At 35.0% G+C, this 13,525-nt stretch overlaps 1 protein-coding gene across 6 annotated transcripts in view; it reads right to left on the minus strand.

Moving 5' to 3' along the window:
- The window catches only part of LOC150108619 (catenin delta-2-like), a 593,872-nt gene that overhangs the window by 206,251 nt on the left and 374,096 nt on the right, over window positions 1-13,525 (minus strand). For all 6 annotated transcript variants that reach the window (XM_090390888.1, XM_090390887.1, XM_090390891.1 and 3 more), the window contains one exon: window positions 2,667-2,827. In XM_090390888.1, the coding sequence (XP_090247014.1) occupies window positions 2,667-2,827 (161 nt within the window). The remainder of the gene's footprint in view (window positions 1-2,666; window positions 2,828-13,525) is intronic.

Here is a 13,525-nt window from a genome sequence, read left to right on the forward strand (position 1 = left end):
CTACAATACATTCAGAACACATACAAAGCATACAAATACATTTTCATATTTACTATAAACTGGAATTCACCACAAACCAAAAATTGGCAACACTTCTAAAACCTACAAAATCATACATACACAAAGAAATATTAGAACATCACAATGCCGTTTACAAATTTCTTTGCCAAAAAGACTATGACGTCACCTACACAGGTTCTACTATCATGTCTTTATGGGCAAGACTACAAGAACACTTCTGCGACTAACATCTTCATTCCAGAACATTTAAACAATAAAAAAATGCAACAACCAAAAGAAAAACAGAATACAAAGTACAGGAAAAACAGAAATATCAGTCTATGCCCTTGAACAGAAACATGCCCCCCCAAATCTACAAGGCCATAATATTAGACATACAAGATAACGAAACAATGCTTAGAATATCAGAAACAATAGCCATAAAATGTGATGAAAACTCAATAAACGTCCACCAGCTCTACATAATCTCTGAGTGTTGGCAGCTCCATAACATAAAAATTAGGTCCCGACTCCAACCAATAGGAAATAACACAATTACACTAAAGATGGAAACACCAAGCTGATATGACATAGCCTCCCCCCCCCCCCCCCCCACAAGCTCCGCAGGTGACACACTGTCAAAATGGCTCACATCCCATTACTCCCACCTCTGAACCTATCCCATTATATCCTTCCACTTCTCCAAAAAATTGTTTCTATTTTCACCCCCCCCCCAAAGTATTCTCTGCCCAACTGTAAAATAATAGTATATATAAAAAACCTGAGTTTTTCAAAAAAAATTCACACATTTCTTGCCTCACCAAAATTCTCCCACATTGTTCTATACCCCCCCCTTTTCCAAAATTTACTTCCTTTCAGTCATACTCCTGTCAAACAGCAGATTGATGTATATCACCACATGCCAGGATGCCACTGAATAAGAAGACAGCCAGCAACATCCAACAAAGGTATGTCCGAATTTTCTCTGTTATATTCTTCATATAATTATCTATGTAAAACTTCAGTAATGCCCTAAAACTGAGTAAAAAGCCAATGATATTATAAAAAGGGGCACTCCTGAACAAAAATAGGCTAAATAGCCATAAAATTAATAAGTAGGGAATAATATTGTATACTACATAAGAAAGGATCCCATAGAAAAGAAGGAAATGGTAATATTGCTGAAAAGGTCCTAACAAAGAAACTGACTATGAACATTTTTGTTATTGTGAAATAAGGTGTTTAGTCTGGTAGATGTGATTAAGTATATGTTAAACAATCCAGTAATAGAATGAGTCATTAAATGGGTGACTCCTCAACACCCCTCTTTTAATATTTTCGGATAAAAAAAAAAAATCTCTAAAGTGTAGATTTATTTTAGAAGGCCTTGGATCCAGTTATTTTTGTAGTTATGTAATTTTATTTAAAGTATATATATTGTTTTAGTTTTATTAAATGTGTATATTTTCTATATTTGGTGTTGAGTCGGTGATTTTCCGAAAGAAACAGTTCTGAAAGAAACAGTTAAGTCATTGCACCAATCGGAATTGAACCCTTGTGTAAATACTAAACACTATGAGTATAATAAATCTTTATAGAGATGAATAAAAATAAAAAGTAATCCCATATACATCAGGACTTCGGAATGATAACTATGGAGAGAGGTTGAAGAAATGTGGATTGCAGAGTTCAGTGGATAGGAGGAAAAGAGGTGATATAATAGAGACATTTAAGTTAGTGAGAGGATTTTATTGGATTAATCCAGATGAGATTATAAAAAGTGTAGAAAGCAAAATGAAAAAACCAGAGGCCATTTCTGGAAGTTATGTAAGAGGGTGGTAAAGAGGGATGTGAGGAGTAGTTTTATTTATATGAAGAATTGTCAGTGAATGGAATGCATTACCAGAATGTTTAATGCAAGGAGTGTTATGGATTTTAAGATTCTACATGACAAATATGCCAGCAAAGGTTGGTCGATTATGACTACTAATGGCTCACACAAAAAGTTAAGTAAGTCTGAGCACAGTTAGTAGTTGGAAGAGGTACAATCGTTCGATGCTGTTGCCACTTTGCTGAGTACTGGCCATTCTCACAGGGTTAACTTCGGCCTGTAAACTGACAAATGTCAGACCTCTATGCACGCAGGGATATGACAGTGACAATATGATAAATATGTTGTCAGTTGAATGAACCTTCCATGATGAGTCTGCCAACTCCATGTAGGGTGCAATGATGATAATAATAATAATAATATTAAAAATGTACTCACAATTTAACTATGCATATTGCTTTCATGTCATTTTTTTTACCTCTTCCCCTTTATCTATTACTACAGAGGATAGGTATACATATTTTGCAACTCATTTTGATTGAATAAGAAGTCTACAGAGATTATGCAGAAGATGAGCTATAATTACTGATTAATGTTATATAAAGAGGTTATTCAGATTGTAATCTAATTCTTTTGGTTTACTACATTATAGCAAACACCACTAATAATATTTCCAAAGCTCAGAACTTTTTTTTTTTTAATGAGCAAAGATTGGGAAGTATCAACCTGCTTCTGTAATCTTAAGATAATAACTCATTAAGTTAAATGTTTCTTCCAATAAGAAAAATTCAACATCAAAATCTGACTAGTTTCTAGATCAAAACAATAAATTTACCTAAGTACTCCACTTGCATTACGGAAGACAGTAGACCAATAAATATCCTGAGGCTTTATTTGCTCACTTGGATCATGCGATCGATCCCAACCAGAATGGGGAATGATAACATTATGTACTAATACTGCTAGAGCATCATCTATGATTGGTCTCTTTAAATCCTGGAAATATAAAAAAATGGAATGATCTTGAATTTTTCATACACACTTTTTTGAAAGCAACTGCATGAAATTTTGTAAAGTAAATTTACAAAAATCATAACGGCATAGTAACATCATACAAATCATTTATGTAATATCCAAAATGCTTGTGCAATTATGCTTTTGGATATTTATTTGAAAATTTGAAATGTTTGAACTGGCTGACTTGAAACATTTCCGAAAAAACATGACTGCACTCCATGGCATCTATTCAGCTCTAGGAATTTTTATTACCAAAAACTATACATCATACATTGAGAAATTAGCGAAATGTGATTTATAATGAAATTATCATATGGAGTTAACTACACATGTAAAAGTATAACTACCTGAAGAGCTGAAGGGTTTTTCACTTTGTTATCAAGTAAATTATAACAAAGAAGAAATAAATTAATTCTTACTTAAACATAAGAAAACAAAGTTTATGCATTAGGTATCTTCACAACTAGGCTAACTGTATACAGAAACTGCTGACTTCACATCAGTTACCTTAGTATTCCATAATGCAAAGCACACTTCCATTTGAGCATGTATATTACTATGCATTGTGGGAAGGGACACTATCCAGACAAATTTTGATCTTTATTGAAGTTCCCTTAGAGGGAGTTAGATCCAGGAAGATACTGAGGTAATCAATGCAGTAGTCATATTTTCCATATACAAGTAGTAAAAATGTATCACTATATTTTTAAAATACTCTAGATTAGAGATAGTTAAAAAAGCAAAAAAACCTTTTGCTTTGTTATCAATAAATTATAATCTTTATAATACTAACTTATAAATTTAATTATTTATACTATTATAAACATAATAGTAATTAAATTATATTTATTATACACCATTTTGCTACTTGTATATGGAAAATATTAAATCTGCATTGATTTAACCTCAGTATCCCTGGATCTAACTTCCTCTAAGAAAACTACAATAAAGGTCGAAACTGGTCTGGGTAGTGACCCTTACCATAATGCATAGCAATATACATATCCAAAAGGAAGTGTATTTTGCATTACGGGATACTAAGGCAACTGATGTGAAATCAAGAGCCTCTACATACAAGAAGCTTGGTTGTGAAGATTTTGTTGTCTATTTCTATAACTAAATATAGAAATAGACAACAGAATCAGCAAAGCTGGTATGGTGGGAAGTCAATTGAATAAATTCATATGGAATAAGAAAGAAATTAGTCGGAACACTAAATTAGCTGTATACAAGACTGTGTTCAAACCAATTTTAACTTATGGATCTGAGAGCTGGGTCAGAAGTAAAACACTTGACCAAAGACTAGAGACCGCAGATATGAGAGTCCTGAGAAAGATTAGAGGCATGAACAGATGGCATCAATGGCAATATCATATTAAAAATGAGGATATTAGGAAAGAGCTTGACATTGTCAGCATCCAGGAATGCGTTAGCAGAGCTAATCTCAGATGGTATGGTCACTTAAATAGAATGGGAGAGGAAAGATTAGCAAAACAAGTGTTCTCTGCCAGGTTGGCAGGAAAACGACCCAGAGGAAGACCAAGATATAGGTGGATTGATACGGTACAAAGTGCCTTAGACGATAGAAATATAAGATCTGATAATGTTGGAGTCTTGACAAGTAACAGACTGATTTGGAGGAAAATTGTAGATAGGAAGTTAGTAATGATGTAATTTTTTCATGTAGTACTGTCATATCCTGTACACCCCTTGAGGGTACATGGCAGGAATTTTATGATGATGATGATGATGGTTGTGAAGATACTCCATGTGTGCAAACTTCATTTGCTTATGCTCAAGTATGGGTTTAAAACAAGAATATAATTTCTTGCTACTTTAACAGTAATCATGATGAGATGTTGATTAATGTAACAAAGGACAATTATCAAAGCAATAACATAGAAGGCTATATAGATAAGTTATGCATAACAGGAATGCATTCTAAACAGCTTAATGTTAAAAATTGTTAATAATTAAATCATTTTATCAGTGTACATTTAATTAAACATTAAATTTAATATGCATATTTATTGAATATTAAAAGTAATGAAACCAAATCATAATAATGCATTGTGTAATATAATTATATCAACTTAGGATTACTTCCTATCTCAACCATGAAGTGGTATAGAGGTTTGTGTGCACCAATGACCTGAAAAGATATACCAGCAGTAGATAAGCTATTGGTAGGGCCTGCCTAGCTGGACAGATCAAGAGGAAATGGTTACCTTATCAAGGAAAAAGCTACAAGTAGGAAATTCATTGTGGAGAAATAATGGATTATGACCAGAAAAGGATTAAGGTAAAGAATTAGGCATCTCTGACATAAAAGTACTGTATGGAACATAAGTATAATATAGGAATTAACATAGGAATAAGAATTAGTAAAAATAACTAAAATAATAGATGAGAAAACATTATGCACATAAGAAAACAGAAAATTTCAAAAAGACTAAAAAATGCCAAACACCACACAATACATTACAAAAACCAGTATTAAGAGTACCTCTGTTATAACTATTATGCTAAAACTTCATGAAATTTATAGGAAGAAATTACCTTTACATAAATGAAGATATCTACCTCATTTGCTTTGTATTATATAATTTTAATGTATTTATTTTTCTTAAAAAGATCCAAGAAAAATAAATACATTATAAGTTATATAATACAAAGCAAAAGAGGCAAACGTATCTTCATTTATGTAAATGTAATTTCTTTCTGTAAATGCCATGAAATTTTACACACAGGTATAATTGCTACAAATATCTCAACAAAATGAGAAGCAAAAATAGAAATTGTTTTTGTTCTTGACTAATTAGTTCAGACAGAAGGAACTGTAAAGAGAGGGAATTCATTCTGTACCATAATATGTTAATCAAGAGAGGAAGGGGTATTCCAGTGAGCTCACCTGTTAATTCTTGCATGACGCAGTGCATGCTGCCAAGAAATGCAAAAGGGGGGGGGGTCTGGAAAATTCTGATAAACACCTAGAACAAAAATTAGTTAATTTTATCTCTTCTTATACGTAGGCTGTTCAATAAGTAATAAGACTATATTTATACAGAAAACAGATTACCTTTAATCGTCATCATTTACATGGTCTTTTTCGAAGTAACTACTGTGAGACGCGATGCATTTTTCCCAATGTTGCATCCACTTCTTAAACACATGTGAAAGTCCGTTTTTTGAGAGTTCTTTCAAAACCGCCTCCGCAGCTTTTACACATGCTTTGTTGCTTTCGAAATGGCGGCCTCTTAGTGGTTTCTTGAGCTGAGGAAACAGCCAGAAATCGCACGGTGCGAGATCAGGACTGTATGGAGGGTGTGGTAGGATATCTATGTTGTTCTTCTGCAAAATGTCCACTACACAACCAGCAATATGTGGCCTTGCATTATCGTGGTGCAATAAGAAGCCATTCTTCAGCAATGGATGCTTCCTTTTGACGTGCTGTACCATTGTCCGTAAAACATCCGCATAGCATGAGCCATTTACAGTATCCCCGGGTTCTACAGCGTGTTGGTAAACAATGCCTTCATAGTCAAAAAACATTATGGTCATAATTTTATCAGCCGATTTTACAGTTTTTGCTTTCTTGGGGGTAGGCGAAGACGGATGCTTCCATTCACTGCTTTGTTGTTTCATTGTAGGGTCATTGTAATACAACCAAGCTTCATCTGCTGTAATGATGTGTTTTAAGAAGTTGTCACCTTCTTGTTCTAGTCATTCTTTCCATTCTGTGCACACATCCACTCGATGCTGCATTTGCTTTGGTGTCAAGAGTTTGGGAATCCATTGGGCACAAACACGTTTCAGTCCCAAATGTTCAGCCATGACTGAGTGAACACTTCCCACAGGAATATTCAGGACAACATGCAGCTAGCATACTGTAATCCTCCTTGATGATAATCGCCTCTGTGATGGACATTGAAGGTCTTCCCTCACGTTCAAGATCTTCCACATTTTGCCTTCCTTCCTTAAAAGTTTTAAGCCAGCGAAAAACACTTACCCTCAACATTGCTTCATCGTGGAAAGCTTCGCATATTGTGTTAAAAGTTTCTGATGCTGATTTTTGCAAACGCACACAAAATTTAATAGCATAACGCTGTTCCAAGGGCGCTTCCATTTCGACGACTGGTCGCGGCTCGTAGGCACGACGAAACAATTTTGCGTTTAGTCACGTGACACTCTGGCCTCAGCCCGTATACACCATCTATCAACCTCTTTTGTTAATACAGACAGCAACATTTCTTTATTCCACAGAAATTAATATTGTGATGAGTGGTTTCGCAACAGTAAAATTAATCTTATTACTTATTGAACAGCCTTCATCTCTCTTTAAAGAAAATATATTTTCTGAAAAAGCATTTATATGAAAAAACATTTTTGTTCTATACAATAAAAACATATCCCACAGAGCTGATATGCTGCAAGTAGGTGTCAAAGAGATCTGGATGAGGTAACATTCAATGTATTGGTCTTTGTGCAGGACCAATAGCTGATATAGCATCATCATTATCAGAACTTCCCAGACCCTTTGTAAACAGAAAAAAGTGTATACTGGCATGCACAAATGACATCTTATGTGAAAGATCATTACGTGCAACTCTCCCCCAATTTTCAACTCAGAACTGCAGCATGTACAGGTGTTTCAAATAAATGTACTCCCTTCAGAGCAACCTATAGAGAGAACCAGTAGATGAAATATCCTCAAACTTGGTGGGTATCCTAACCAGATCATGGGGGGGGGGGGGGGGAGAAGATATTTTGACAAAAAAAATATTAGGTCAAATGACCAATAGGAGAATTATGGCACTTTGAACAGGAGAAAATTAAATTAATGCAAACTGGACGGCATGTGATTGTGAAATGATTCAGAGGTCAATGAAGTTATAGAGGTTTAATTCACTCATTTCATAAAATAGTCATACAAAAAAATATATCCCACAGAGTTGATATGCTACGAGTAGGTGTCAAAGAGATCTGGATGATCAATCAAGGAAACGTTTAATGTATTGGTCTTTGTGCAGAACCAGCAGCTGATATAGCATTGTCATTAGACAATACTGATCTGTTAAAAAGATTTCACATGTGACGTGCAATTTTGTCTTTCAAGTCTGCCACAAATAACTTTGCCTTGATAATCATGCTTTTTGAAGTAATCTTAAAGCCAAAAGTCACAGGGGTTAAGACCTGGTGAATGTGGTGGCCATTTCATATGACAGTACTCTATCCTCTGAAATGTTGATGCAACAATTGTTGAACTTCACATCCTATGTGGAGAGGTGCTCCATCTTGCATCAGTACACTGTTGTGTTCAGGTACCCCTCTTTATTGCAGTTGCAGGATAGGAAACTGCTCAACATGTCCTAATAACACACAGCCATGACTGGGAACTGCAGGTCACAGGTCCGGTTCGATGGATTTCTTCGAAGAAAACTGCCAAATAATGAACTTGGGGTGGTAAATCCTATCTATACTGTGATCTTTAGCAAATGTAAGGGAACTTCTTGATATTCATTAGGATTCTTTGTAGCCCAGATGCAGCAGTTTTGAGTTTACTATTCCACAAACATGAAAATGTGCTTCATCACTTCATAGAATGTTCCAAAGTCAATTCTCATCTGCCTACATACATGGCAGAAATATCAATGCAAATGTTTCTCAGACGTTGGTATTTCCCAATTGCAACTCTTGGCTGTGGCTATGTTCTTTATGTGGGTAGAATTGCGTATGGCACATGAACAATTGTGTATGGCACATGCACTGCATGAACCTACACTATTGTCATTTGACTGCTCAACAACTGCTGCAGTTGCAACATCTTCAATCATTTGTGGAATTTTAGATTTATGCTTTCTTTCTGGTTGGACTATCAAACTGCCTGTATCTTAAAAAATTGATGAACCATGCATCTCATTGCATTTGGTGTCATTGGGCGTCTGTACTTGCAGAGTGCTGATGCAGTATTTTCTCCATTCTTATAGGAATGCTTCACAAGCAAGGCACCCCAGGCAAAGTGAGACCCATTGCACAAGTCAAAGGACTAGAATCAGGCTTGCTCCTCCTCTTTCTACCACCTTATGGCCCATGAGGAATGCAAAATTCACCATCTTTCCCCTATCTGTCATTTTTGAACTAATTTTTTGTCAAATCTCTTCCCCATGATCTGGTTAGGGTAACCACCACATAGAAGGGTATTTTGTCTACTGGTTCTCCACAGATTGTTCTGAATAGTGATATTTTAATTTGAAACATCCTGTATGTTACAAAATCATGTGATGGAAGTTGCTACGTCACAACTACTGCAACAGCTTAGTCCCTGTCTGGTACTGCTTCAGTGTGAAGTAATTAGTTGGTGTTGCCTAATTTTGTGAAAACGGGATTGTTTAAAAATTCCAAGCATAAAGATTTTCTTTCATCATTCTAACACAATTTCAAAAACAGTTATGAAATTGTGAACAAAAAATAAACCATTTTAGACTGCTATGGCAAAAATTGGCACTGAAATGCAAAAAGCTTACAAGGTTTGTTAAATGCCTCTAAACCAAAGGAAATTTTGAAAGGAACTGATTGAATTACATTTTGTAACTAAATAGGAAATTGATAGATTTTGTCCCAATGATAAAGAAGTCTTTATTTGGTGTCATTGGGACACATGGTTGATGGCAAATCATATCTGATCACCATGAACAACTCGTCAGAAGGCCAGATGACTTCCACTGATCAAGACATTTACTGGATGCAAAAAATTCAGAGCAAGAAGTCTGCATGAGACAGAAATTATGTAAAAATGTCTGTTTTAGACACTGGCAGTCTACCCTACAAACTTCCTGATTGATGGCAAATCATATCTGATCACCATGAACACAGACGTTTCTGATATATTAATGAATGGAGCTTTGGATCAAATAGCAAGCATTGAATTTGAATAATGTACATCCAACATTAAATTACTCTGAATCATTCCAAATAGTCAGCAAGTTGGCTTCCTAGCCAAGAAACAAGGTATCCAGTATATCCAACTGCATAACAATGATAATGTCAGTATAATTGGATGCTGCATGATCAGTGTATTTTGAATAACAAAATTATGTCAGCTAAATGTAATCACTTTTCCCTAAATCCAACTTATGCAATAATTATGAGCAAAGTTAAAGACTTACCAGTAACACTTCGCTAATCATAGCATCTCCTTTCTGCATTACTCATTAAATGTACGAAGATTCCACAGGCAAATTAAATAAGAAACTATATGGAAACTTATGCTATGCTATAATATCAGGTTTTTTGTTTCTCCAAGAAACATACTTCTGAAGATATAAAGATTATATTACAGAATGCCCCCCCCTTCCCCTCCTTGAGTCATTCTGTAATATCCAAAAGGGATGCAGAAGGGAGAATCATGACAATAGACACTGGAAATACTGTGGATGTGTAATAAGGTTTATAAATGTTTATGCTCCATCCAATGGAACAGTTAGATGAAAATTCTTCCATGAATTGAAGCCATATTTATATGGAGCCCAGTACATCATAGCAGCTGGAGATTAGAATTGTATTGAAAACCCCAGATTAGACAAAATAGGAGGACATCCCAGGGTGGAATAGTTAAAAATATGTATCAACAATGGAGGATTCATAATCCTAATCTCCAGGCTTACACGTACATGAATCAAGGTATTGGTACCTGTCTTGATCAAATTTATATCTCTTCTTCCTTTATAAACAGGATAATTCAGATTAAGTATTTTGACATCAACATGCAGATCATAATCCAGTTCTACTTAAGTCCCACTGCATGGAACAAGTAGAGATCAGTTCTGGACCATGGAGACGTTAATCATTTCAACCTAACTCCAGACCCTCTCTGTTTGAATTGGAATAATGTTACCTGGAATTGGGATATGTGGTTAAAATTCAAACAAGCAGTAAAAAAGAATATGATGGAATGGGGAAAGGAACAGGCTTTCCTGAAAAGAAAATATAAAGAGAGAAGCTGGTTTGTAACAAATCAATGCAATGGTATAGAATGTAGCAACATCATTAGAAACATTAACATAGAGATAGAAGTGGAAAGGTAGAAACAAGAAGAAAGAAATTTTAAAATAAGAATACAACAGTACTTAGCAGATTGCCCTTCAACTGCATTATTCAATAGACCACTAAATTCTGCAAAAAAAAAAAAAAAAAAAAAGACTATCACTCAAATCTGTGTTGATGGTTTGAATCAACACATAAAATTTGTGTTCATCTGTTTGAAGACAATGGTACTGTTGGAAATTATAACTCATGAAACATTAATGGCTTTCCTGCCCTTATATCCAAGTTAGGTTTGACAGACCCATTACAGTATCTGAAGTTACCACAGCCTATAACAAATGCCAGATAAGAAAATCCCCAGGACCTGATGGTCTAGGGATAGAACTTCACTGCAAGGTCTGGGATTTTATTCTTCCGATTCTACTTATACTATTTAATTATTTTCTCTTGTCAGGACACATACCAAGTGAATTCATAGCAAGCGATATCATCATTCCAAAACCTAATAGAGATCACACTTTATTCAGCAGCTGGAGACCTATTTCTCTATCTAATACTGACTACAAGATATTTCTCTGCATTATCAATAACAGGTTCAAAGTGGGAATGAGCAACATAATTAAAAGCACACAGGTGCATGGAGTTACAGGCTGAGCAGTAGAAATTAATCTGTCTTTGCTATGTCATCTAATATGCTTAGTTAATAGAAAAAAAGCAGTCAATGGTAATGCTATCAGTAGATCTTACTCAAGTATTTCATAATGTCTGGCATCCCTTTCTGTTCCACATCCTCCAGCAAAATGGTATAAGTAAAAAGCTGCTATCCATTATCAAAGGAGCTCATGCCGATTCAACTACCTGCCTCCAAGTTAATGGGTTCTGTCAGACCCAGTCAAAATTCAAAAAGGAGTCAAGCAAGGATGCTCTCAGTCCATTGCTCTTTGCATTGGTTCTTGAACCTTTCTTACAGGAAGTTGACAATACATATGCTGTGCAAGGAATAACAGTTCCTTCAACTATGAAGGAAAATAAGGTATTAGTATATGCCGATGATGCAGTGGGCACTTTGAAGGGTAATGATTCCATATGCATTTTTTGATATTTTGGAAAAATTCAGAAAGATCAGTGGAATAACTAATGCAGACAAGACAAAATTAAGTTTTTGGAAAGTGGGATCATGTAGATATTCCTTTTGGACTAACCCCTAAGAAAGAATTCCTCATTATACTTGGAATTTCCTTCTCCAATTACTCAATATTACTAGTTCAAGAACACTGAAACCTTAGAACACTGGAAAATAGGGCCACTTTCCTTTTCTTCTAAAGCCATTATAGATATCACAGAAGGTGAAGAAAAGCAATTATATAGTAAACCTGTGCAATTTTTTTGGTCCAGCCTATACCCAGAAGTTAAAAAAAGAATTTCTTCAACCATCAAAGAAGAATGGAGGATTTGAGCTTACAGTCTTAAAATTCTGCTATTTAGCAACACAGCTTCAACAATCCACAAAATATTGCAGATCAATCACACATGTGCAGACCTTCTTGTGTACTACCTGGGTTTTCATCTTCCTGTGTTTGGAGTAAATGATTAAAAAGGTCCAAAAGTTGAGATTGTTTCTGAATACTACAACACTCTGTGTTTAACTCTAAGACTGCTACAACATTCTGGCATTGACATTCTTTCCGTTAAAAGAAGTAAAATTTGGTATAAATAAATCTTTAATTTCTTTTGTCGCAAACTTCCACAGTTGGATACTGACAACAATACTTTGTTTCATAACTTATTGAAGTTTCAAGGATACCTTAACAAGAGGAATCTTGCTTGGAGAATTGCATATGGCTGCCTTCCAATCAATACCATCAAATGCAGATACTTTAACATTGGAGATCCAATATGTGACATCTGTTACTGATTGGAAACAGTAGAAAACATGCATTCTACAGCTGCCTTCTTGCCCTGAGTATTTGGTCATGTTGGACATTCCATTACTTACAACAGAACATGTTATTTTTTTGCAGTACCAACCACCTGTCAGAATGGGAAGAGAATTTTGATTTTTATAATGAATTAAAATACCATTTATGGAAGGTTGGAAAGAAACATGGATTTGAAAACCAGCAATATGACATCCAAATGCTTTATAATATTGTATCGTGGAAATTTTATTGTTCAGTCAGACGATTTTTTGTATTTAGAAAGAAGCATTCTAGGATACATCAAATTTTTGACTACATGGTGCAAGAACCTTCTCATGGTGTAGACCACCTTGAGAAGGCCAACTCAAGGCAATTAACTCAGATAAGGCTAACCACCTGAGTATCAGTCATTTTTGAGCATTAGTTTCAATTTTTCTTTTGGTCGTGCATCTATATAAGATTGGTGAAAAAGGAAAACTGATAGCCTTTGGCTATATGATGATATAAAAGAGTTTAGACCTTTTTACTGTCTCTCATACTATGTATCTGTTTTTTTTCTTTCTCCTAATACTATCAGGCTCTGTATACTAACTACTCTAGGCATATGATAATCATCCCTTTACTTTTCACCTCAATAAAGGTCAAAACCAGTCTGGGTAGTGACTCTTCCCATAATGCATAGTGTTATACATGTCTATAAGGATATGTGCTTTGC

The sequence above is a fragment of the Typopeltis vanoorti genome, chromosome 3 (assembly GCF_054136105.1).
Source record: "Typopeltis vanoorti isolate ZY-2024b chromosome 3, IOZ_Tvanoo_1.0, whole genome shotgun sequence".
Lineage (NCBI taxonomy): Eukaryota > Metazoa > Arthropoda > Arachnida > Uropygi > Thelyphonidae > Typopeltis > Typopeltis vanoorti.